The 24,170-nt window shown below is 35.5% G+C and overlaps 1 protein-coding gene and 1 pseudogene across 1 annotated transcript; one reads left to right on the top strand and one right to left on the bottom strand.

Moving 5' to 3' along the window:
* Positions 1-19,291, bottom strand: part of LOC114905882 — a 162,866-nt pseudogene extending 143,575 nt beyond the window's left edge.
* A 2,712-nt stretch (positions 19,292-22,003) lies between these two features.
* On the top strand, positions 22,004-23,137 carry ACTRT1 (actin related protein T1). The gene is given in 1 exon segment (XM_029239858.1): positions 22,004-23,137. A coding segment is annotated over 1 exon segment (1,134 nt).
* The last annotated feature ends 1,033 nt before the right edge of the window (positions 23,138-24,170 follow it).

Here is a 24,170-nt window from a genome sequence, read left to right as displayed (position 1 = left end):
ACTTCTCTTAAGAGCATCTGCATCTTGCAGATCTTTGATCTCTAACCCACTATTATTATACTGCAGCCTGTTGGTGTGGTGGGAAGATGTGGACGGGGGAAGCTTTCCATTATCTTATGTTAAGTCTCAGGTTTTCGTGGGCCTGTGTCTCTGGACTGTGAACTTCACAAGTGTTTCTTCAGAGGTATAGCTCTCCCCACTTTGGTGAGACAAGAATCTAGGGGAAAATGAGGAATAATGCCCTTTCTCCAGTTGGAATAAAGTTCTGGTAAAGTTTTTCTTTCCCTGTAGAGTTGTTCTTTGCTTTAAAAAATGTCTTTTGGAATATTTTACAACGATTGTTCTTTCCGTCCCTCTGCTAGATGCAAGAGGGGGGATTTTTGTTAAATCTTCACTTTGAGAACCTTGCCGTAAAACCCACAAAAACTTGAGAGTCCCCTAAGGCTCTGACAACAAATTTAAAATTTTTTCATAATAATTTACAGCGAGTTCTCAACAATCTGTCAAAATGACCACCTGGGTGTTCCAGAAAGTTTATATCTCCAGTAACTTCTGCCTCAGGTAAGCAGATCTCAGTTGCAACTCTCTGGATATTTCTGTTTCTCCAGATTTGTAGTGGTGGTTTGCCTTGCAAACTCAGTTCTTTGATGTGGTCAAGGAAACTCACTTATTTTCAGTTTGTTTTACTTTTTCTTGTTTTAAGGACTGGAGTGATGATTTTAAAACTCTTTACATAGCAGAGGTGAAACTGAAAATTGCACTTTTTTTTTCTACTGTTTTTCCTTTCTGTTTTTTTTTTTAGAGATATAATATCACATTTGTTAGACCACTTGATATTTTACTGCAAGTCAATGTGGTTATGTTAATTATTTAATCTCAGGGATGTCAGTTCAGAGATACATATTTCCCAATTCCTGAAAATAGTTGTCTCATATATTTTGTCCATTTTCATAGTTATCCACAGTGAATGTGGGAGGAGGTCAAATTTGGACCCATTAGCCCATCATGGATGGAACACATCTTCTTTCTACCTTCTATCACATTAAACTTTTTCCTACCTCTCCTTTCTCTATTCTACAGAAAATCCAAGTGTAGGAGTGCGTGATGCCTTCTTTTCTATCTGCATTCTCTGCTTGTTTGATCTTATCCATTCATCTGGCTTTAAATGCAATTTATATGCTACAGACTACGGAATTTCGCCTCAAGCCAAGAAATCCTCCGAGTTCCAGATTTGCATATACAACTGTCTACTTAATACACTACTTAATATGGAAGTCTCAAAATATCAAATATCATGTGCCCAGATTCTTGAATTCTAGCTTAGTTTTAATTCTCCCCTAATATTTCCTACATCAGTAAATGGATTAGCCATCTCTCCGGTTGCTTAAGCATCAAATTAGCAAGTTATTCTCATCACCTCCCCTTTTACCTCACCTTTTACATCCAACTTATCAGAAATTCTATTAACTCCTCCTTCCTATTTCTAGACTAGATTGTACTAGACTTCTGTCAGATTTCTCTGGTTTCTTTACACCCCATTAATGCCTCTACTCACATAGTACAAACTGACACTTAAAATATAAGTTGGATTATATATTTCTACCTTTCTAAAATCCTTCAATAATTTCCTGTTACACTTAGGATAAAATCTATAATACTTATGTTCCACAAGACCATGTAAGAGCTGTTCTTTTGTACCTTTTTTACCTCACCTGATTCCACTATTTTCCTTCATTTACCTCAAGCTGGGAAATTAACAACTAAGTGGATATGGGAAGGCCACTTGCAGTATCTATTACAATTATCCTGAGAAAGTCTTCCCTGTGAATACTTATCTCTTATTAGGTTATAGGATGATCATTGTACTCACAACATCTAGACAAATGCCTGGTACCTAGTTAGAAACCAATGCATATTTTTGCATGAATAAATGCAATACAGACAAAAGTCTCATTTCAATATATAATGAAGAGCTAATAAAACTTGACCTTCAGGTGTTATATAACCGTGCTACTACTTCTGTAATTTAACAATGACCAGCTAGTGGAAATCAATACATATGGCAAGATAACACAACATAGCATTATTGGAGAGGAAGAGTTAATATATTAATTTGATGTATATTATTTTATTATCATCTTAAAAATCAAGAGTAAATAAAGCATAAATATAAGATTTGAATATGGTGTGACTTAGATAAATATACAAATATAAATCACTTTCACGGGATGAACATAACCTAATAAAGTGCAATTATTTTGAAGTATATGGGATATAGAGGTTAACAAAGCAGATAAAGTCCCTATCCTCTTGGAGGTTATGTTACAGAGGAAAGAAAGACTAATAAACAAAAATGTAGACTGTAGGTTGATCAGTTGTCCTGGAGTTCCTGGGGCTGAGGGGATTCCCTAGACATGAGGCTTGCAGAGCAAAATGCAGAAAGTTTCAGGCAAATTATGGAGTTGGCCACTCTATGTGGTAATAAGTGCCATGGAAGATAAATCATGGGGCTTGCTCTATTATGGAGGGTGATCAAGATACACCCTATGATAAAAGAAGTATTTAAGTCAATATATGAAAAAATAATGAATTGAGTCATAAAGATATATTTTACGTATGTGCATATATATATATATGTAAATACATATGTGTGTATTTGTGTATCACCAAGCAGAAGTTAGACAATACAATGAAGAATTATATCTGTTAAATATTACCAGAGCAAAAACAATCACCAGGGATAAAATACACAATTTTAATTACACATTTCTATTTTTTGAGCATATTTACAAAATTGCTCAGCCATAACCACTAATTCCAGGTTATTTCTTCATTCTCCAAATAAATAAATTAGCAATTAGTAGTCACCCCCCATTCCCTTCTCCATTTAACTCGTCATATTAATTGAATCATATAATATGTGGCCTTTGGTGTCTCCTACTTTTAGTAACATGATCAGTACATAATTCATTATTGTGGCTGAATATCCACATTTTATTTGTCCATTTTTTCAATTGACAGACATTTATTTTCGCTTTTCAGATACTATAAATAATAAATAATGTTTCTGGGAACACTTATGTGCAACATTTATGTAATATATATCTTCATTTCTCCTGGGTCTATACTTAGTAGTTGAAATGCTGAGTCGTCTGGTAACTATGTTTAACGTTGTGAGGAATCATGAGACTGTTTTACAAAGTGGTTGTGACATTTTATTTTCCAAATAGCAAAGTATGATAGCTCTGATTTCTCCACATTCTTGCCAACATTTGTTATTTTCTGTCTTTTTGACTATACACATCATAGTAGACTGGAAGTGGAACATCACTGTGGTTTTGACTTGCATTTCCTTAATGATTAATGATGCTGAGCATCTTTTCACGTGCTTATTGGTCATTCATATATATTCTTTGGACAAATGCCTATTTAAATCACTTTACATATTCAAATAAACTGTTTCATTCAAGGTTATAGGAATTATACATATGTTTTATTCTAAGAATGTTTTAATTTTAGCTCTTTTCTTTGGGTTTTGATGTGTTTTGAGTTAACCTTTTGTACGGTTGGAGGTAGGTGGTTGAATTTCATTCACTTGCATGGATCTATACAGTTATCCCAGCTGCATCTGTTGAAAATACTATTCTTTTTTTAATAAAAGTTTTATTTTAAGGTAGATATATATTCATATGCAGTTGTGAAAAATAATACAAAGAGATCCTATGTACTCTTTATCTAGTCTTACCCAATGGTAACATCTTGCAACACTATAGTACAATGTTGCAACCAGGATATTAACATCAGTACAGTCAAGACGCAGAATGTTTCCACCACCATAAAGATCCTTTATATTGCCATTTTATCACCCTACACACTTCACTGACACGTTATCCCCTCCTGATCCCTTGGCAACCACTAATCTGTTCTCCATTTCTACAATTTTGTCATTAAAGAGTGTTTTGTTAATGCAATCATATTGTATGTAACATTCTGGTATATATATATTTTAACTTACAGTGATTCCCTGGAGATTTCCAGGTCGTATCAGTAGTTCATTCCTTTTAATTGCTAAATAATTTTTAATAACGTGGATGTAACAGAGTTTATTTAACTATTCATCCATTGAAGGACATCTGGGTTCTTTCTAGTTTTGACTGTTAGGAATAAAGTTCTTTTAAACATTTATATACAGGCTTTTTGCATCAACATTAGTTTTCATTTCTCTAGGATAAATGCCCAGGAGTGCAATGGTTGTATGGTAATGTCAAGTTTAGGTTTTTAAGTAATGGCTTTTTCCTAGAGTGGCTGTACCATTTTATATTCCCAACAGAAATGTATGAGTTATCTAGATTTTCTGTATCTAGGTCAGCATTTGGCATTGTCAGTCTTTTTTATTTTAGTCATTTTGATAGGTGTGTATTGATATCTCATTGGGGTTTTAATTAACATTTCTCTAATGAATAATAATGTTAATTGTCTTTTCGTGTGCTCACCTGCCATCTGTATATCCTCTTTTGTAAAATTTCTATTCATGTATTTATTTATTTATTTATTTTTGCGGTACACGGCCCTCTCACTGTTGTGGCCTCTCCTGTTGCGGAGCACAGGCTCCAGACGCGCAGGCTCAGCGGTCATGGCTCACGGGCCTAACCGCTCCACCGCATGTGGGATCTTCCTGGATCGGAGCACGAACCTGTGTCCCCTGCATCGGCAGGTGGACTCTCAACCACTGCGCCACCAGGGAAACCCTCATGTATTTATTTTTTTATTGAGGTATAATGAGCATAACATTTTATTAGTTTTAGGTTTATAATGTGATGATTCAATATTTGTATGTATTGGAAAAATGATCACCTCAGTAAGTACAGTTAACATCCATCACCATACATAGTTATACATTTTTTTCTTGTGAAAAGAACCTTTAAGATCTACCCTATTATCAACTCTCAAATATGCAATACAACATTATAGTCACCATGCTGCACATTACATTTCCATGACTTATTTATTTTGTAATTTGAAGTTTGTACCTTTTGACCCCCTTCACCCATTTGACCCACCCCCCCACCTCCCACCTCTGGCAACTACGAACGTGTTCTCTATCTATAAGCATTTTTTTTTCTTTTTAAGATTCCACATATAAGTGAGATTATGCAGTATTTGTCTTCCTCTGGCCAACTTATTCCACTTAGCTTAATGCCCTAAAAGTTCATACATGATGTAGCAAATGGCAAGATTTCCCTCTTTTTTATGACTGAATAATATTCCGTTGTGTGTGTGTGTACATTTTCTTTATCCTTTCATTTAATGATGGCCATGGTTGTTTACATATCTTGGCTATTGTAAACAATGCTGCAATGAATAAGGAGGTGCATATATCTTTCTAAATTAATGTGTTTGTTTTTCTTTTCTTGGGATAAATACTCAGAAGTGAAATTGGTAGATCATATAGTAGTTATATTTTTAATTTTTTGAGCAACTTCCATGCTGTTTTCCATAGTGACTGCATTCTTTACTGTACTATTGGCAAAACTCAATTGACCATAAATATGTACATTTACTTCTAAATTCTAATTCTATTCTACTCATGTATATAGACATAGGCCAGTACTACACTGTCCTGATTATAGCAGCTTTTTAGTAATGTTTAAATCAGGGAGTTTGAGTAGTCCAAATTTGTTCTTTTTCAAGCTTGTTTTGGGTATTCTCAGTTCTTTGTATTCAAATAACAGTTTTAGGGTTAGTCTGTCAATTTCTGTAACAAGTAAGCTGAGATTTTGTTAATAATAGTGTTGAATCTGTAAATCAATTTAGGAAATATTGCCATTTTGACAATATTAAGTCTTATATTTCATGATTTGGGGATGAATTCAATTTTTCTTAGCTTTTATCCAAGTTTTTTCATTTTTTGTGTGTTTTTCAGTGTAGAAGTCATAAATATTTTATTACATTTATTCCTAAGTATGTATTCTCTTTGATGCTATTATAAATGAAATATTTAAAATTTTATTTTTATGTTGTTCATTGCTATTGCATAGAAATACATCTGAGAGGTTGACATCAGAAAGGTGGTGGAATAGGAAGCCTTGGACCCTTATTCCCCATGTGGATATACCAATTCAACAAGAATACAGGGACAAATTCATTTTGTGAGAAATCCAGAAACTACTTGAAAGGCTCCTGCATTTGGGGTAAACATAAAACCAGCCACATTGAAGCTGGTAGGAAAATGCAAGATACCCTCTCACCAGAATCCTTGCCTTTGGCATAGTGCCATAATATTGGAAGAAAACCCTCAGCTTTGGCTTTTTCCCAGAGGGGGAAAAGTTTGCCCACATGTCCAACATTCAAATTTTTCTAAAGCTTCCAAAGGTACTGGCTTCTGTCTTACCTGTCTCAGAGCACTGACAGGATCTGGCATACTCTAGACACCTGAGAACCACTGAGAACAAAGGCAGTTGTTTGGGTTAGCACACAAGTACTTATCATAGTCACTTCTTCCAGCTCAGCACAGAGTGAGTGGGTAAAAACATCAGATTCTGCTTCTCTCTGGTGAGGTAAAGAGTTGGATCACACATCCAATACTATGACATTCTAGAGGTTACCTAGGGAACTGGATTTTGTCTCACCCACCTCAGACCACTGATGGGATCAAAATACTTTACATGGCAGAGGGTCACTAAGGACAATGATGGCAGTTTGAACTAGTACAAGGTTTTAAGAGGCCTCCAGAATCTCTGACCAGACTGATTGGTGAGAGTCTCTTCCTGTACAAGGCCAGTCCATGAACACTGGGAGAATTGGATGTTTTCTTCAGTGGGCAGATATCAGTACAAAGAGTGAAGGAGTATTAAGAATGGGGAAATGTATTCCCACAAAAGAAATAAGATTAATCTCCAGAAACTGAGCCTAATCATATGGAGATACAGGATTTTTCAGGCAGAGAATTCAAAATAACCATAAAATACACAGCATAAAAGATGTAAAATGTGAAATCAAAAACTTAACATATGAGGAGGGAGCAAAAGGGTAGTTTTTGTATGCAAATGAAATTGTTTTTATTAGCTTAAAATAGCATGTTATATCAATAAGATGTTTCAAGAAAGCCTCAGGGTAACCAAAAAACATAAACCTATCGTTGATGAATTCAAGATAAAGAGAAGGGAATAAAAGTATACCACTATGGAAAATCATCAATTCACAAAGGAACAGAGAAACAGGGGATAATTGAAACAAAGGAATTTTAAAACATCCAGAAACCAAGTAACAAGGTGGCAATAGTAAGTCCTTAACTACCAACAATTACTTTAAATGTAAACAAACTAAATTATCCAATCAAAAGGCATAGGGTGGCTGAATGAATAACAATAAAATAAGACCCAACTATATGATAACTACAAGACTCACTTCAGTTTAAGGGCACATATAAGCTTAAAGTGAAGGGATAGAAAAAGGTATTCCACACAAAAGGAAAGTAAAAGAAAGCAGGGGTAACTATACTTTCCTGACAAAATATAGTTTATGTCAAAAGAATGTAACAAGAGACAAAGAGAGTCATTATATAGTGATAAAGTGATCATTTCCTCAAGAGTATAAAACAACTGTAAATATATACGGAACCAATGTCAGAGCACCTAAATATATTAAGGAAATACTAGCAGAGCTGAAGAAAATAATAATCAACAATAATATATTAATATTAGTGAACATCAATACCCCACTTTCAACAATGGATAGATCATATAGACAGAAAATCACTAAGGAAACATTGGACTTGGACTATAGTTTAGACCTAAAGGACCTAATAGACTTATAGAACATTCCATCCAACAGCAGCAGAATGTACGTTCTCAAGTACACAGGGAACATTCTCTAGAATATACCATATATTAGCTCACGAAACAAGTCTTAGCAAGTTTCAAAAGATTTAAATCATACCAATTATTTTTTTCTGACCACAGTGGTAAAAAACTAGAAATCGGGGCTTCCCTGGTGGCACAGTGGTTGAGAGTCTGCCTGCCAATGCAGGGGACACAGGTTCGTGCCCTGGGCCGGGAAGATCCCACATGCTGCGGAGCGGCTGGGCCCATGAGCCATGGCCGCTGAGCCTGCGCCTCTGGAGCCTGTGCTCTGCCACGGGAGAGGCCACAACAGTGAGAGGCCCACATACTGAAAAAAAAAAACAAAAACTAGAAATAGATAACAGGGGGGAACTGGAAAACTCACAAATATGTGGAAATTAAGCAACACACTCCAGAACAGCCAACGAGTCAAAGAAAACATCAAAAGGGAAATAAAACAAAATCTTGAAACAAACCAAAATGGAAACACATGTCAAAAATTATGGTATGCAACAAAAGAAGTACCAATAGGAAAATTTATAGCAATAAATACCTATTTGGGAAAAAAATACCTCAAATAAATAACCTAAGTTTAGACCTTAAGAAGCCAGAAAAGCAAAAACAAAGCTCAAAATTAGAAGAAAGATATAACAAAACTCAGGGCAGAAATCAATGAAATAGAGAATATAAAAACAATGGAAATGATCCAAAAAACTGAGTTGGTTTTTTGAGAGTATAAACAAAATTTGCAAACTTTTAGCTATAGTTACCAAGAAAAAAAAGGAACTCAAATAAATAGAACTATAAATGAAAGAGGAGACATTGCAACTGATATAATACAAAGAATCATAAGATAATACTATGAACACTTACATGCCAATGAATTGGACAACATAAAAAAAAAAGGTTAAATTCCTAGAAATATATAACCTACCAAGTCCGAGTCATGAATAAATAGAGAATCTGAACAGAACAATTACAAGTAAGGAAATTGAATCAGTAATCAAAAACCTCCCAAGAAAGAAAAGCCCAGGATTACATGGCTTCATGGGTGAGTTTTACCAAACATTAAAAAAAAAAGAATGAATGCCATGTTTTCTCAATCTCTTCCAAACAATTGAAGAGGAGGATAAACTCCCAAATGCATTTTATGAGGCCAGCATTACCCTAATACCAAATAAAATAGGATGGCTAAGAACACTACAAGAAAAGAAAATTACAGGCCAATATTCCTGATGAATATAGATGCCAAAATTCTCAAAATACTACCAAAAAGAATTCAACAGCACATTAAAAGGATTATACACCATGATCAAGTGGGATTTATCCCTGTAATACAAGGTTGGCTCAACATATCAAAATCAACATATGTGATACACCACATTAATAGAATGAAAGACAAAAATTATATGATCATCACAGTAGATGCAGAAAAAGCATCTGAAAAAATCCAACATCTTTCATGGTAAAAACTCTCAGTAAATTGGGAAAAGAAGAAACATGCCTTAACATAATAAAGTCCATATGTAACATACCCAGATCTAACATCATACTCAATGGTGAAAAATTGAAAGCTTTCCCTCTAAGATGAGAAACAAAACAAAGATGTTCACTCACACCATTCCTATTCAACATAGTACTGGAAGTCCTACACATAACAATTAGGCAAGAAAAAGAAATAAAAGGCATCCAAATTGAAAAGATAAAATAAAATTGTCTCTGTTCTGATTACATGCTCTTCTATGTTGAAAACCTTAAAGACTCCACCAAAATAACTGTTAGACTAATAAAAAAATTCAGGGAATTTGAGAATACAAAATCAACATACAAAAATCAGTTGCAATTCTATATTCTCATGGTAAATTATCCAGTAAAGAAATTAAGAAAACAACTCATTTATATTAGCATCAAAAATAATGAAATACTTAGGAATTAGCTAAAGAGGTAAAAGACTTATACACTGAAAACTAGGAAATATTGAAAAAGAAAATAAAGAAGACACAAGTAAATGGAAAGACAGCTTGTTTCCTGGACCAGAAGACTTTATATTGTTAATAATGTCCATTCTACCCAAAGTGATCTATAGCTTCAGTAAAATAGGTATTAAGATTCCACTCATGTTTTTTACAGAAATATAACAGGCAATTCTAATGTTCACATGGAACTACAAAGGACTCCAAATAGCCAAAGCAAACTCCAAATAGCCAAAGCAATCTTGACCAAGAAAAGCAAAGTTGGAGGTATCACACTTTCTGATTTCAAAATTTATTAAAAAGCTACAGTAATAAAACAGCATGATACTGCCATGAAGACAGACATAAAGACCAATGGAACAGAATAGAGAGGACATAAATAAAACCACATATATATGGACAACTGATCTTTGACAAAGGTGCCAGGATCACACAAGGTAGAAAGGATTGTCTCTTCAGAAAATGGTGCTGCAACAACTGGATATCCACATGTAAAAGAATGAAACTGAACACTTATCTTACCCATACACAAAAAATCAAACTCAATGTGGATTAAATTCTTAAAAGACCTGAAACTGTAAAACTCCTAGAAGAAAATGTAGGGGAAAGCTTCATGTTATTGGTCTGGGCAATGATTTTTTTGGATATGACACTAAAAACACAGGCAGCAAAACCCAAAAATTAATAAGTGGGAATAAAAATGTGGGAAAATTGGAACCTTGCTACATTTTTGATGGGAATATAAAATGGTGCAGCTGTGATGGAAAGCTCTATGGAGTTTCCTTATGAACTTAAAGCTATAGCTACCATATGATACATTTTCCCACTTCTTGGTATTTACCCGAAATAATTTAAATTAGAATCTTGAAGAGATATTGATGCTCCCATGTTTATTGCCACACTATTCACAATTTTCAAGTGTTGGAAACAACCTAAATATCTATAAGCAGATGAGTGGATAAAGAAAATATGGTATACCAACACAATAAATACTATTCATCCTTAAAATGAAAGAAATATTGCCATATGTTACAGTATGGATGAACCTTGGGGACATTATGCTAAGTAAAATAAGCCAGTCGCAGAAGGACCATTATTTCATGATTCCACCTACATGAGGTGTCTAAAATAGTCACACTCAGAGGAGCAGAAAGTAGAATGGTGGTTGCCAAGGGCTGAAGGAAGGGGCAAATTGAAATTTACTCTTCAACAGATTTAAAGTTTCAGGATTTTCACTGGCCTAAAAATCCTCTGTGCTCTGCCTAGACATACCTCCCCCACACCCCTGGAAACCACTGATCTTTTTATTTTTATTGTCTCCATAGTTTTGCCTTTTCCAGAATGTCATATAGTTGGAATCATACAATATGTAGCCTTTTCAGATCAGCTTATTTCACTTAGTAATATATGCACATAAGTTTTCTCCATGTCTTTTCATGACTTGCCAGCTCATTTATTTTTAGCATTGAAAACTATTCCATTGATTGGATGTAACATAATGTATTTATCCAGTCACCTACTGAAGAACATCTTCGTTCTTTCCACCTTATGGCAGTTATAAATAAAGCTGCTCTAAGTATCCATGTGCAGGTTTTTGTGTGAACACAAGTTTTCATTTCTCTTTGATAAATACCGAGGAGCAAGATTGCTGGATTTCATAAGAGTGTGTTTAGTTTTGTAAAAATAACTACCAAACTGTCAAACTTCCTGTATAATTTTTCATTCCCACCAGCAGTAAATGAGAGTTCCTGTTGCTCCATATTCTCACGATCATTTTGTGTTGCCAGTGTTCTGGATTGTGGCCATTCTAACAGGTGCGTAGTGGTATCTCATGTTACTTTAATTTGCATTTCCATGATGACATGATGTGGGCATTTTTTTGTACACTATTTGCCATCTGTATATCTTTGGTGAGATGTCTGTTAAGGTCTTTGTTGCATTTTTTAATCAGGTTGTTTTATTACTGTTGAGTTTTCAGAGTTCTTTGGATATCTTGGATAACAGTCCTTTATCAGCCACGTGTTTTGCAAACATTTTCTCCACGTCTGTGGCTTGCCTTTTTATCTCTTCATATTTAATATTACAACATGGCAGCTATGGAAATCAGATTCTTTCTCCACTTTAAGGTGCTTCTTTTGGTCACTCTTTGCTGATTGTGTTGTTGTTACTGGTTGTTTAGTAATTTTTATTACAAAAGTTCTGTAAAGTCTACATTCTTTCCATGTGTGGCCACTGATGTATCTATTCAGTTAATGTAGCAGACAGATAATTATTGGAAAAAGATTCCTTTAGTTGGGTAAAACTAGTAACTGTAATCGTCCATATTTAGAGTGAAAAGAATAAAGTGAAGTAAATTACTATCATGAGTAGATACTGAACACTGAAAGGCTTATGAAAATTGATGGGAATACTGGTTTTGGAGTAGAACAACTTATCCTAAGAAGTCCTAAACATATTCTACACTTATAGAGGTACGAACAGGATTCAGTGCACCTACATGGCTTATAAATCCCAAAGTGAAAATTTTAGTTTAAACTGATCCTTTATAGTAGCACATTCTCTCTAGTGTAATTTACATTAAATACAGACCTCAAAGAATTTTTACAGATGAAAGGCCAAGAACATTATTTTATAATAAAAATATCACTAGAATATTAAGACTCATGTAAATAAGCAAGAGTCAGTTAGAATCAGAAGATAAATCCCAGTATTCGGCCTAAAACACTGCATAATTTGCAATTGTATGCTACAGTATATGAAATAAAAACATGATATGTTTAAGTAAATTAAGTCAATATTTAAATGTGTGATGAATGAATAAGTGACCACTGAAAATGATGAAGCAGTTTTGGAAAGGAAAGAAAAAAACTTTTAGATAGAAATGATAAATGATTATTGATATTGGAAGTAAAATAATATTAGACATACAGTTGATGTGATAACTATAAATTTACACTGCTACACAGACATTAATGAAGTGCAAACAGAAGTTAAACAGAAAGTAACATAGAAAGAGGCTGCAACTGCAATAGATAAAATTAAATTGAGAATTAAATTGAATTTCAAGTATGGTTAATATGAATACTATAGAGAAAGAAAAGGGTAAAAAACAATATTGAGGAAAATTACCTAAGAACCTTCTTGAATTTATGAAAGACATCAATTGACTAATGAAAAAAATAAATATAAAACAGAAAAAATTATTTATTCAACAAACAAAACGCAAAGTTAGTAGAAGGAAAGAAATAAAAAATATCACAGTGAAAATAAATGAAATAGAGACTAAGAAAACAATAGAAAAGATCAATGAAACCAAAGGCTTGTTCTTTGAAAAGATAAACAAAATTGATAAACCTTTAGCCAGACTCATTAGAAAAAAAGGGAGAGGGCCCCAATCAACAAAATGAGAAGTGAAAAAGGAGGAGTTACAAACAACACCACAGCAATACAAAAGCTCTTAAGAGACTACTGTAAGCAACTATCTGCCAATAAAATGGACAACCTAGAAGAATTGGACAAATTCTTAGAGAGGTACAATCTCCAAAGACTGAACCAGGAAGAAACAGAAAATATGAACAGACCAATCACGAGTACTGAAATTGAAACTGTGATTTAAATATTTCCAACAAACAAAAGTCCAGGACCAGATAGCTTCACAGGTGAAGTCTACCAAATATTTAAACAAGAGTTAACACCTTTCCTTCTGAAACTATTCCAAAAAAATGCAGAGGAAGGAACACTCCCAAACTCATTCTCAATGAGGCCACCATCACTCTGATACAAAACCAGAAATAGATACCACAAAAAAGAAAACTACAGACCAATGTCACTGAGAAACAGAGATGTAAAAATTCTCAACAAAACATTAGCAAACTAAATCCAACAATACATTCAAAGGATTATACACCATGATCAACTGGGACTTATCCCAGGGATGCAAGGCTTTTTCAGTATCCACAAATCAATCAGTGTGATACACCACATTAACACACTGAAGAATAAACACCATATGACCATCTCAATAGATGCATAAAAAGCTTTTGATAAAATTCAGCATCCACTTATGATAAAAACTCTCCAGAAAGTGGACATAGAGGGAGCATACCTCAGTGTAATAAAGGTCATATATAACAAACCGACAGCTATCATCATACTCAATGGTGAAAAGTTGAAAACATTTCTTCGAAGACCAGGAAGAAGACAAGGATGCCCACTCTTGCCACTTTTATTCAACATAATTTTGGAACTCCTGGCCACAGCAATCAGAGAATAAAAAGAAAGAAAAGGAATCCAAATTGGAAAAGAAGTAATACTGTCACCGTTTGCAGATGACATGACACTATACATAGAAAATTGTAAATATGCTATCAGAAAACTACTAGAGCTTATCAATAAATTTGGTAAAATTGCAGGATACAAAGTCAATACACAGAAATCTCTTGCATTTCTATACACTAACAATGAAATATCAGAGAAGTTAAGGAAACAATTCCATTTACCATGCATCAAAAGGAATAAAATACCTAGGAATAAACCTACCTATGAAGGCTAAATACCAGTACTCTGAAAACTATAAGACACTGATGAAAGAAATTGAAGATGACACAAACAGATGGAAAGATACACCGTGCTCTTGGATTAGAAAAATCAATATTGATAATATGACTATACTACAAAAGGCAATCTACAGATTCAATGCAATCCCTGTCAAATTACCAATAGCATTTTTCAAAGAACTAGAGCAAAAAAATTTTTTAATTTGTATGGAAACACAAAAGACCCTGAATAGCCAAAACAATCTTGAGAAAGAAAAATGGAGCTAGAGGAATCAGGCTTCCTGACTTCAGACTATACTACAAAGTTACAGTAATCAAAACAGTATGGTACTGGCAAAAAAAAAGAAAACCCAGACATATGGATCAATGGAACGGGATCGAAAGCCCAGAAATAAACCCATGCACCTATGGTCAATTAATCTATGACAAAAGAGGCAAAAGTATACAATGGAGAAAAGACAGTCTCTTCAGTAAGTTGTGTTGAGAAAACTGGAGAGCTACATGTAAAAAAATGAAATTAGAACATTCTCTAACACCATATACAAAAATAAACTTGAAATGGATTAAAGACCTAATTAAATGGATTAAAGACCCAGTCTTAAATGTAAGACCAGGTGCTATAAAACTCATAGAGGAAAACATAGCCAGAACACTCTTTGACATAAAAGGCAGCAATATCTTTTTAGATCCGTCTCCATGAGTAACGTAAATAAAGACAAAAATAAACAAATGGGACCTATTTAAACTTAAAAGCTTTTGCATAGCAAAGGAAACCATAAGCAAAACAAAAAGACAACCTACAAAATGGGAGAAAATATTTGCAAATGATGCAATTACAGGGATTAATTTCCAAAATATACAAACAGCTCATACGGCTCAATATCAGAAAAAACAAACAATCCAATCAAAAATGGGCAGAAGACCTAAGCAGACATTTCTCCAAAGAAGACATACAGATGGCCAACAGGCACATAAAAAATGCTCAACATCACTAATTATTAGAGACAGGCAAATCAAAGCTACAATGAGATATCACCTCACTCTGGTCAGAATGGCCATCATGTGAAAAGTCTACAAATAATAAATGTTGGAGAAAAAGGTACCCTCCTACACTGTTGGTAGGAATGTAAATTGGAACAGCCACTATGGATAACAGTATGGAGGTTCCTTAAAAAACTAAAAATAGAGTTACCATATGATCCAGCAACCCCACTCAGGGGCATATATATGGAGACATTTTTTTTTAATTTGTTTTTATTTTCCTAGTTTCTTGAAGTGGAAGCTGAGGTCAGTGATTTGACAGTTTTTTTTGTGTGTAATATAAGCATTTTAGTTTTATAAATTTCTCTCTGTGTACTGCATTAGCTGCATCCACAAATTTTAGTGTGTTGTGTTTTCATTTCAATTCAATTAAAAATACTTCCTAATTTCTCTTTTGATCCATGGGTTATTTAGAATGTGTTATTTAGTTCTGAAATATTTGGAGATTTCCCAGATATATTTTTGCTTTTGATTTCTAATTTGTTTCCATTGCAACCAGAGAATATACTTTGAATCTTCTCAACTTTAGTTTAGACTTGTCTTATGGCCCCAAATATGGTCTATTTTGTTCAGTGTACTGGGTTCACTTGCAAAGAACGTGTATTCTATTGCTGTTTGGTAGAGTGTTTTTTTAATGCCACTAGTTAGGCCAAGTTAGTTGATAGCATTGTACAAGTATTCAAATCTCTGACTAAACTTGTTTGTCCTCATAGTTCTATCAGGTTTTGCTTCATGTATTTTCAGAGTGTGCTGTAAGGTACATAAATATTTAGAACTGTTATGTACTTTTGATGAATTAACCCCTTTATCATAATGAAATGTCCCTGTTTGTCCCTGGTAATAGTCATTGCTCTGACATACACTTTGATATTAATTTAACCACTCCAGACTACTTTTGATTAGTTTTAGTGTGGCATATCTTTGTTTTTATTCTTTTACTTTTTAAATTTTAATTTTATATTGGAGTGTTGATTAACAATTATGTGTTAGCAAAGTAATTCAGTCATACCCATAAAAGTATCCATTCTTTTTGAATTTCTTTTCCCATTTAGGTTATTACAGAATATTGAGCTGAGTTCCCTGTGCTGTACAGTAGGTCCTTGTTGGTAATCTATTTTAAATATAATAGTGTGTACATTGCCAATCCCAAATTCCCAATATATCCCCCCGCCCTTTTCCCCCTGATAACCATAAGTTCATTCTCTAAGTCTGTGAGTGTTTCTGTTTTGTAAATATGTTCATTTGTATTTTTTTTTTAGATTCCACATATAAGCGATATCACATGTTAATTTGTCTTTCTCTGTCTGACTTACTTCACTTAGTATGATAATCTCTGGAGAAAACTCTAATTCTAAAATATATATCCACCCCCATGTTCATTGTAGCAGTATTTACAATAGACATGGAAGCAACCTAAATGTCCGTCGATAGAGGAATGGGTAAAGAACATGTGGTATATTATGTATATCCAATGGAATATTACTGAGCCATAAAAAAGAATGAAATAATGCCATTTACAGCAACATGGATGGACCTAGATATTATCATACTAAGTGAAGTAAACCAGACAGAGAAAGACAAATATCATATGATATTTCTTTTCTGTGGAATCTGAAAATATATAACTGAATTTATTTTCAAAATAGAAATAGATCCACAGATATAGAAAACAGGCTATGGTTACCAAAGGTGGGGGAGGGATAAATTAGGAGGTTGGGATTAACATATACACATCACTATATATAAAATAGATAACCAACAAGGATCTACTGCATAGCACAGGGAACTATGCTCAATATTTTGTAATAACCTGTAAGGGAAAAGAATCTGAAAAAGAAAAAATATATATTTATAGACATATATATATAACTGAATCACTGTGCTGTACACCTGAAACTAACATGATATTGGAAATCAATTCTACTTCAATAAAATTAAAAGATAAAAATAAATACATAAATTATATGGACATACCTTGGAGATTTTGCAGGTTCAGTTCCATACCACCACAATAAAGCAAATATCACACAAAATTTTTCATTTCCCAGTGCATGTAAGTTTTGTTTTCACTATACTGTAGTCTATTAAGTGTGCAATAGCATTATGTCTAAAAAAATACATATACCATAATTGAAAAATTCTTTATTGCAAAAAAATGCTCACCATCACCTGAGCCTTCAGCAAGTTATGATCTTTTTGCTGGTGAAGGTTCTTGCCTAGGTGATCATGGCTGCTAATTAGTGTAGTGTTTGATTAAGGGCTGTGATGACAATTTCTCAATATAATACAATAATGAAGTTAGCCACATTATTTGACTATTCCTTTCATGAAAAATTTCTCTGTAGCATGCAATGCTGTTTGATAGCAATTTATTCACAGAGAATTTCTTTTGAAATTTGAGTCAATTCTCTCAAACCCTGCTGCTGCTTTATCACTGTTAATGCAACATTCTAAATCTGTTGTCATTTCAACAATCTTCACAGCATTTTCCACAGGAATAGATTCCATATATCAAGAAACCACTTTCTTTGCTTATCCATAAGAAGCACCTCCTTGTCTGTTAAAGTTTTATCATGAGGTTAGAGCAATTCAGTCATCTCTTCAGTCTCCAATTGTAATTCCATTATCTTTCCTTTTTCTACCACATTTGCAGTTACATCCTCCATTGAAGTCTTGAACCACTCACAGTCATCCATGAGGGTTGGAATCAAATTCTTCCAAACTCCTGTGAATGTTAATATTTTGACCCCTTCCTATGAATCACATAGTCCTCTTAATGGTACCTAGAATGGTGAATCTTTTCCAGAAGGTTTTCAATGTACTTTGTCCAGATCCATCAGAGGAATCACTACCTATTGCAGCTATAGCCTTACAAAATGTATTTCTTAAATAATAAGACTTGAAAGTCAAAATAACTCCTTCAACTATTACCTGCAGAATGGGTGTTATGTTAGCAGGCATGAAAACAACATTAATCTTGTTGTACATCTTCATCAGAGCTCTTGGGTGATCCATGAGCAGTAATACTTTTAAAGGAATTTTTTCTTCTGAGCAGTAGATCTCAATGGTTGGCTTAAAATATTCAGTAAACCACATTGTAGACAGATGTGCTGTCATCCAGACTTTGTTGTTTCATAGAGCACAGGCAGAGAAGATTTAGCATAATTCTTAAGGGCCTTAGAATTTTCTAAATGGTAAATGAGCTTTGGCTTCAACTTATTAGCCCCTAACAAGGGAATCAGCTTGTCTTTTTAAGAGTTAAAGCCAGCACTGACTTCTCTCTCACTGTGAAAGTCCTCGCTGGCATCTTCTTCCAATAGAAGGCTGTTTTCCATTGAAAACCGGTTGTTAAGTGTAGCCACCTTCATTATCTTTGCTAGATGTTCTAGATATCTTGCTGCAGCTTCTAAATCAGAACTTGCTGCTTCACCTTCTACTTTGTTGTTATGGAGATGGCCTCTTTCCTTAAATCTCATGAACCAACCTCTGCTAGCATCAAACTTTTCTTCTAGAGTGTCCTCACCTCTCTCAGCCTTCATAGAATTGAAGAGAATTAGGACCTTACTGTGGATTGGGCTTTGGCTTAAGGGAATGTTGTGGCTGGCTTGATCTTCTCTCGTGACCACTATAACTTTCTTCATGTCAGCAATAAGGCTATTTTGCCTTCCTATCATTTGTGTATTCACTGGAGCAGCACTTTTTATTTCCTTCAAGAATTTTTCCTTTGCACTCAAAACGTGGCTGTTTGGTGCCAGAGGCCTAACTTTCAACCTATCTCAGCTTTTGCCATGCTTTCATCACTGAGCTTCATTATTTCTAGCTTTTGATTTAAAGTGAGAGTTGTGTGACTCTTCCATTCACTTCAACACTTAGAGGTCATTGTACGGTTATTAATTGACCTAATTTCAATATTGTTGTGTTGCAGAGAATACGGAGGCTCCAGGAAAGAGATCAGTGAACAGCTGGTCAACAGAGCAGTCAAAACATATACATTTACTAATTTTGCCTTCTTATAAGGACACGATTTGTGGTGCCCCAAAACAATTATAATAGTAATATCAAAGATCAATGATCACTGATCACCAGAGCAAATGTATATTAAGTATACCTCAAAAAAGCTAAAAAAAAAAAAAAAAAAAAAAGAAGAGTTAATGTTTGTGTTCGTCAGGGTTTTCCAGAAAAACAAAGCTAATAGAATAGAATAGATGATAGATAAAAAGATATTTACTCATGCCGTTTTGTATACTGAGAAGTCCCATCAACTGCTAGCTGTAACCTGGAGGCCCAGGAAAGCTGGTGATATAGTTCCAGTACAAACCTGAATACCTGAGAACCAGGGGAGTCAATGGTGAAAGTCCTGGTCCAAGTCTGAAGACCCATGACCCAGGAGTACCCATGTCCGATGTCCACAGATGGGTATCCCGGAGACACCAAGAGCAAATTTGTCCTTCCTCTGTCTTTTGGTTCTGTTCAGGGCCTTCAACAGTTTGAATAATTCCCATTTGCATTGGTGAGGCTGAACTTCTTTACTCAATCTACCAATTCAAATGCTAATCTCTACTAGAAACACCCTTATGGACACACTCAGAAATAATGTTCTACAAGATATCTGGGCATCTCTTAGCCAAGTCAAGGTGACACATTAAGCATAATAATGTTACAGTCTTGAGTTTGAAATTTATACGGCTGACCAGCACGCTAGAAATTCAGGCAGGTTTTCTATGTTACAGTATGGAGGCAGAATTCCTGCTTCTCCCAGAAACTTCAGTTTTGCTTTGAAGGCCTTCATTTGGTTCATTTGGTTGGATGGGGCTCACACACCTTATGGATGTTAATCTCTGTTATTTAAGCCAACTGATTTTAAATGTTAATCACATAAACACAATACTTTCATGGTAACGTCTAGACTAGTGTTTGACCAAACAACTGGGCACAATAGCTTAGCCAAGTTGACAAATAAAATGAATCATCTCAGTCTGTATTTTAAAAAAGAAGAAAAATTTTACATCTATAGTCTAACCTTCAAACTTAACACACTGGAAAAAGAAAAGCAAACTGAAGCAAGCAAAAGGAATAAAAGGGGGGCTTCTCTGGTGGCACAGTGGTTAAGAATCCTCCTGCCAATACAGGGGAGACGGATTCAAGCCCTGGTCCTGGAAGATCCCACATGCCTCAGAGCAACTAAGCCCATGAGCCACAACCACTGAGCCTGTGCTCTAGAGCCCGTGAGCCAGAACTACTGAGCTCATGTGCCACAAGTACTACCCGCATGCCTAGAGCCCGTGCTCCACAACAAGAGAAGCCTCTGCAGCAAGAAGCCCGTGCACCACAACGAAAGTAGCCCCCACTTACCACAACTAGAGAAAGCCCGTGCACAGCAACAAAGAGCCAACACAGCCAAAAATAAATAAATAAAATAAAATTTTTAAAAAAGGAATAAAGTGATAAAAAATGCAGGAATTATTGAAATAGAGAATAGAAAAACAATAGAGAAATCAATGAAACCAAAAAACAGTTCTCTTAAAAGTTCAAAAAAGTAAAGGGGATACTACTACCAACCTTACAGAAATAAATAAGGATTATAAATACTGTGAAAAATGTTATGGTGTAGAATAGGTTAAAAAAATTATATTCAAATGGAAGAACTTTGAATAAAGTATGCTAAATGAATGAAGCCAGACATGAAAGGTCACATATATAATTCTGTTTAAGTGAAAAATGCAGAAGAGATAAGTCTTTAGAGACAACAAAAATATTATTAGTGGAGTTTAGGGCTCATGAGGATGGCCCAAAGAGGGTGATAGCTAAAAGGTGCAGGGTTTCTTTTTGAAGTAAAGAAAATGTTCTAAACTTGACTTTTGTAATGTTTGTACATAGTTGAATATATTGAAATTCATGGAAATGTACTACATAAATGGGTGAATATATTGTATATGAAATTTATCTTAATAAATCTGTTTTAAAACAAAACAAATATAAGGGGGAATAAAAGAAAGGGTGTTCTGACCACCTCTGGAAGTGGATTGTTGGCATCTTTACTCCAATCTGAACCTGTGTCTGGTGATTAGTTCCTTCCCTTAGCAAAGGAAAGGGTATAATTGTCATCCCACAAACAGCAGCTCAGCTGAGTATAGAAGTCAGCTTTCTGGGACAACCTCACAGCTGGGCCGCTTCATTAGATTCTAAGCCTAGGCCTTTGCTTCATGTTCACAGACTTATCAAAAGCTGTTCAGAGGTATGGTTTGCCTTCCTCTGTTTCAAGTATCACCAAGCTAGGAGTACTGGTGGCTCAGAGACCCCACCCCTTAAACATCCTCTGATGCTCTCTGAGAACAATTGTTGCCTCGGCTACTTTATTACATAGTGAGCAGTCATCACTGAAATTGCCTCAGCAGGCCCTGTGCTGCTTGAAAAGGGACAGTATTCATGGGTTGAGGATGGGGTTAGGGGACAGCCTGCTAGCTCTGCTTCAGTGACAACCTAAGAACTTTGGAATCCTGTGGCTGATAAACTTCCAGAGGTACCTATTATCTCACAAAGTGGCCATGTTCTTTCTTTATTTTGGCGAAGGTCAGAAGAGCATGCTGCAGACATGTTTAACCCATATGCATTAGATACTCCAGCTGTAATTTTTGCCAATGGATCAGGACTCTGCAAAGTAGGCATGTCTGGAGAGACTGGGCCCCGTCATGTCATCAGTTCTGTCATGGGGCATCCTAAATTCAACATGGCTTTACCAGAAGCCAATCAGAAAAATTCCACTGTGGGGGGAAAGGCCCTGTTCAAGTATGGAGCCTTGCATTTGCACTATCCCATTGAACATGGACGGGTAACAAGATGGAATGACATGTAAAAACTCTGGAAGTATCTTTTTGAGTGGGAGCTGGGAGTAAAACCCTGTCGACAACCTGTGCGCATGACTGAGCCCTCCTTGAAGCCAAGGGAGACTCGAGAGAAGACAGCAGAAGTGATGTTTGAGACCTTCAGTGTGCCTGCCTTCTACCTGTCCAACCGCGTGGTTGTAGCACTGTATACCTCTGCCTCTGTCACGGGCTTAGTGGTGGACAGTGGTAATGGGCTCACTTGCACTGTCCCCATTTTTGAGGGTTACTCCCTTCCTCATGCCATCACCAAACTCTATGTGGCAGAGAGAGACATCACAGAGCACCTCACCCGACTCCTCCTGGCTAGTGGGTGTAATTACCCTTGCATACTCAGCAAGGCCTTAGTGGATGACATAAAAGAGACGCTGTGCTATGTGGCCTTAGAGCCAGAGAACAAACTTCATAAGAAGCCAGAGGAGGTTCTGAGAAAATACAAACTACCAGATGGAAATGTCATCCACCTTGGGGATCAGCTGTACCAGGTACCTGAGATTCTTTTTGCACCTGACTGGCTGGGTGTCCACAACCCAGGACTATCAAAAATGGTCTCCAGCAGCATTATGAAGTGTGACACCAACATCCAGAAAAATCTTTTTGAAGAAATTGTGCTGTCTGGGGGCACCACTCTCTTCCCTGGGCTTGAGAAAAGATTTATGAAAGAACTGGAACAGCTGGCCTTCAGAGGAACTCCCATCAAGATCACTGCTTCTCCTGATGGATGTTTCTCTGAATGGATAGGTGCACCCATTGTGACCTCTCTGAGCAGTTTCAGGCAGATGTGGATAACTTCTGAGGATTTCATGGAGCTTGGGACATATGTTTTCTAGAGAAGATGCTTTTAAAGGATTCAGAGCACAGGGGACAGCTTGAATTGTCAGATCATAGGAGCACTGGTGGAAAGTGACATTTTCCTTTGGGCTTCAGCATGTATTCAGTAAAAGTGATATGGCATTTTGGGTTTCAGTTCATTTTTGGTAGCATCAGAGTAATTTTTCATCCAGGTAGTGAATCTTTTTAAGTGATTCTAGTCCACCCTTCCTGTCTCAGGGACCTATTCAGTTGTTTTCTCCTGATAAATCCTTGGGTTATGTGTTACAGCTGTGTCCACTTGCAGGGTTTGTGGTAAAAACAGGTACTTGAGCCTCATGCCTAGAAGCTTGATTCAGTAGGTCCCTAGAATCTTCATTTTAATCAAGTGTCTTAGATATTTTTGATAGATATAGTGTGAAGGAGAGACAGAATTACCAGGGAAAATGTGGGGAGGGAGGAGAATTAAGTTGAAGAAGGAATGCTACCCAGCTCTTAGGGCTCAACTGACCCTTTCAGTCAACTGGTTCTTAATTAGCACAATAGGGCTCTCTAGTGATAGGCAGCTAAATAAGATAGAGCTGTTGTCCTTCCTTGTCAAAGAGGAGAGACCTGGAGAGAGATGAGGAGAGAAATCGCTATTTATTTAAGGATCTCTAAGCTGAGGGCCCCTATTCCCAGTTGGAGTATTAAGAATCAACATCTCTATTTTTTTAACTGAAGTATCGTTGCTTTGCAGTATTATATGTTACAGATGTACAATATAGTGATTCACAATTTTTAAAGTTTATACTCCATTTATAGTTATTATAAAATATTGGCTAGATTCTTCACATTGTACAAAATATCCTTGTAGTTTATTCTACACCTAATAGTTTGTACCTCTTGTTTCCTTACCCCTACCTTGCCCCTTCCTCATTCCCTCTCCCCACTGGTAAACCACTAGTTCTCTATATCTGTTAATCTGCTTCTCTTTTGTTATATTCACTAGTTTGCTGCAAATGGAAAAATTTTGTTCTTTTTTATGGCTGAGTAGTATCTCACTGTATATATATACCACATCTTCTT

Source organism: Monodon monoceros, unplaced genomic scaffold (genome assembly GCF_005190385.1).
Source record: "Monodon monoceros isolate NGI ecotype Baffin Bay Population unplaced genomic scaffold, NGI_Narwhal_1 Super_Scaffold_22, whole genome shotgun sequence".
In the NCBI taxonomy this organism is placed as follows: Eukaryota; Metazoa; Chordata; class Mammalia; order Artiodactyla; family Monodontidae; genus Monodon; species Monodon monoceros.
The sequence above is the reverse complement of the archived record's forward strand: the minus strand, read 5'-3'. Positions and strand labels throughout refer to the sequence as shown.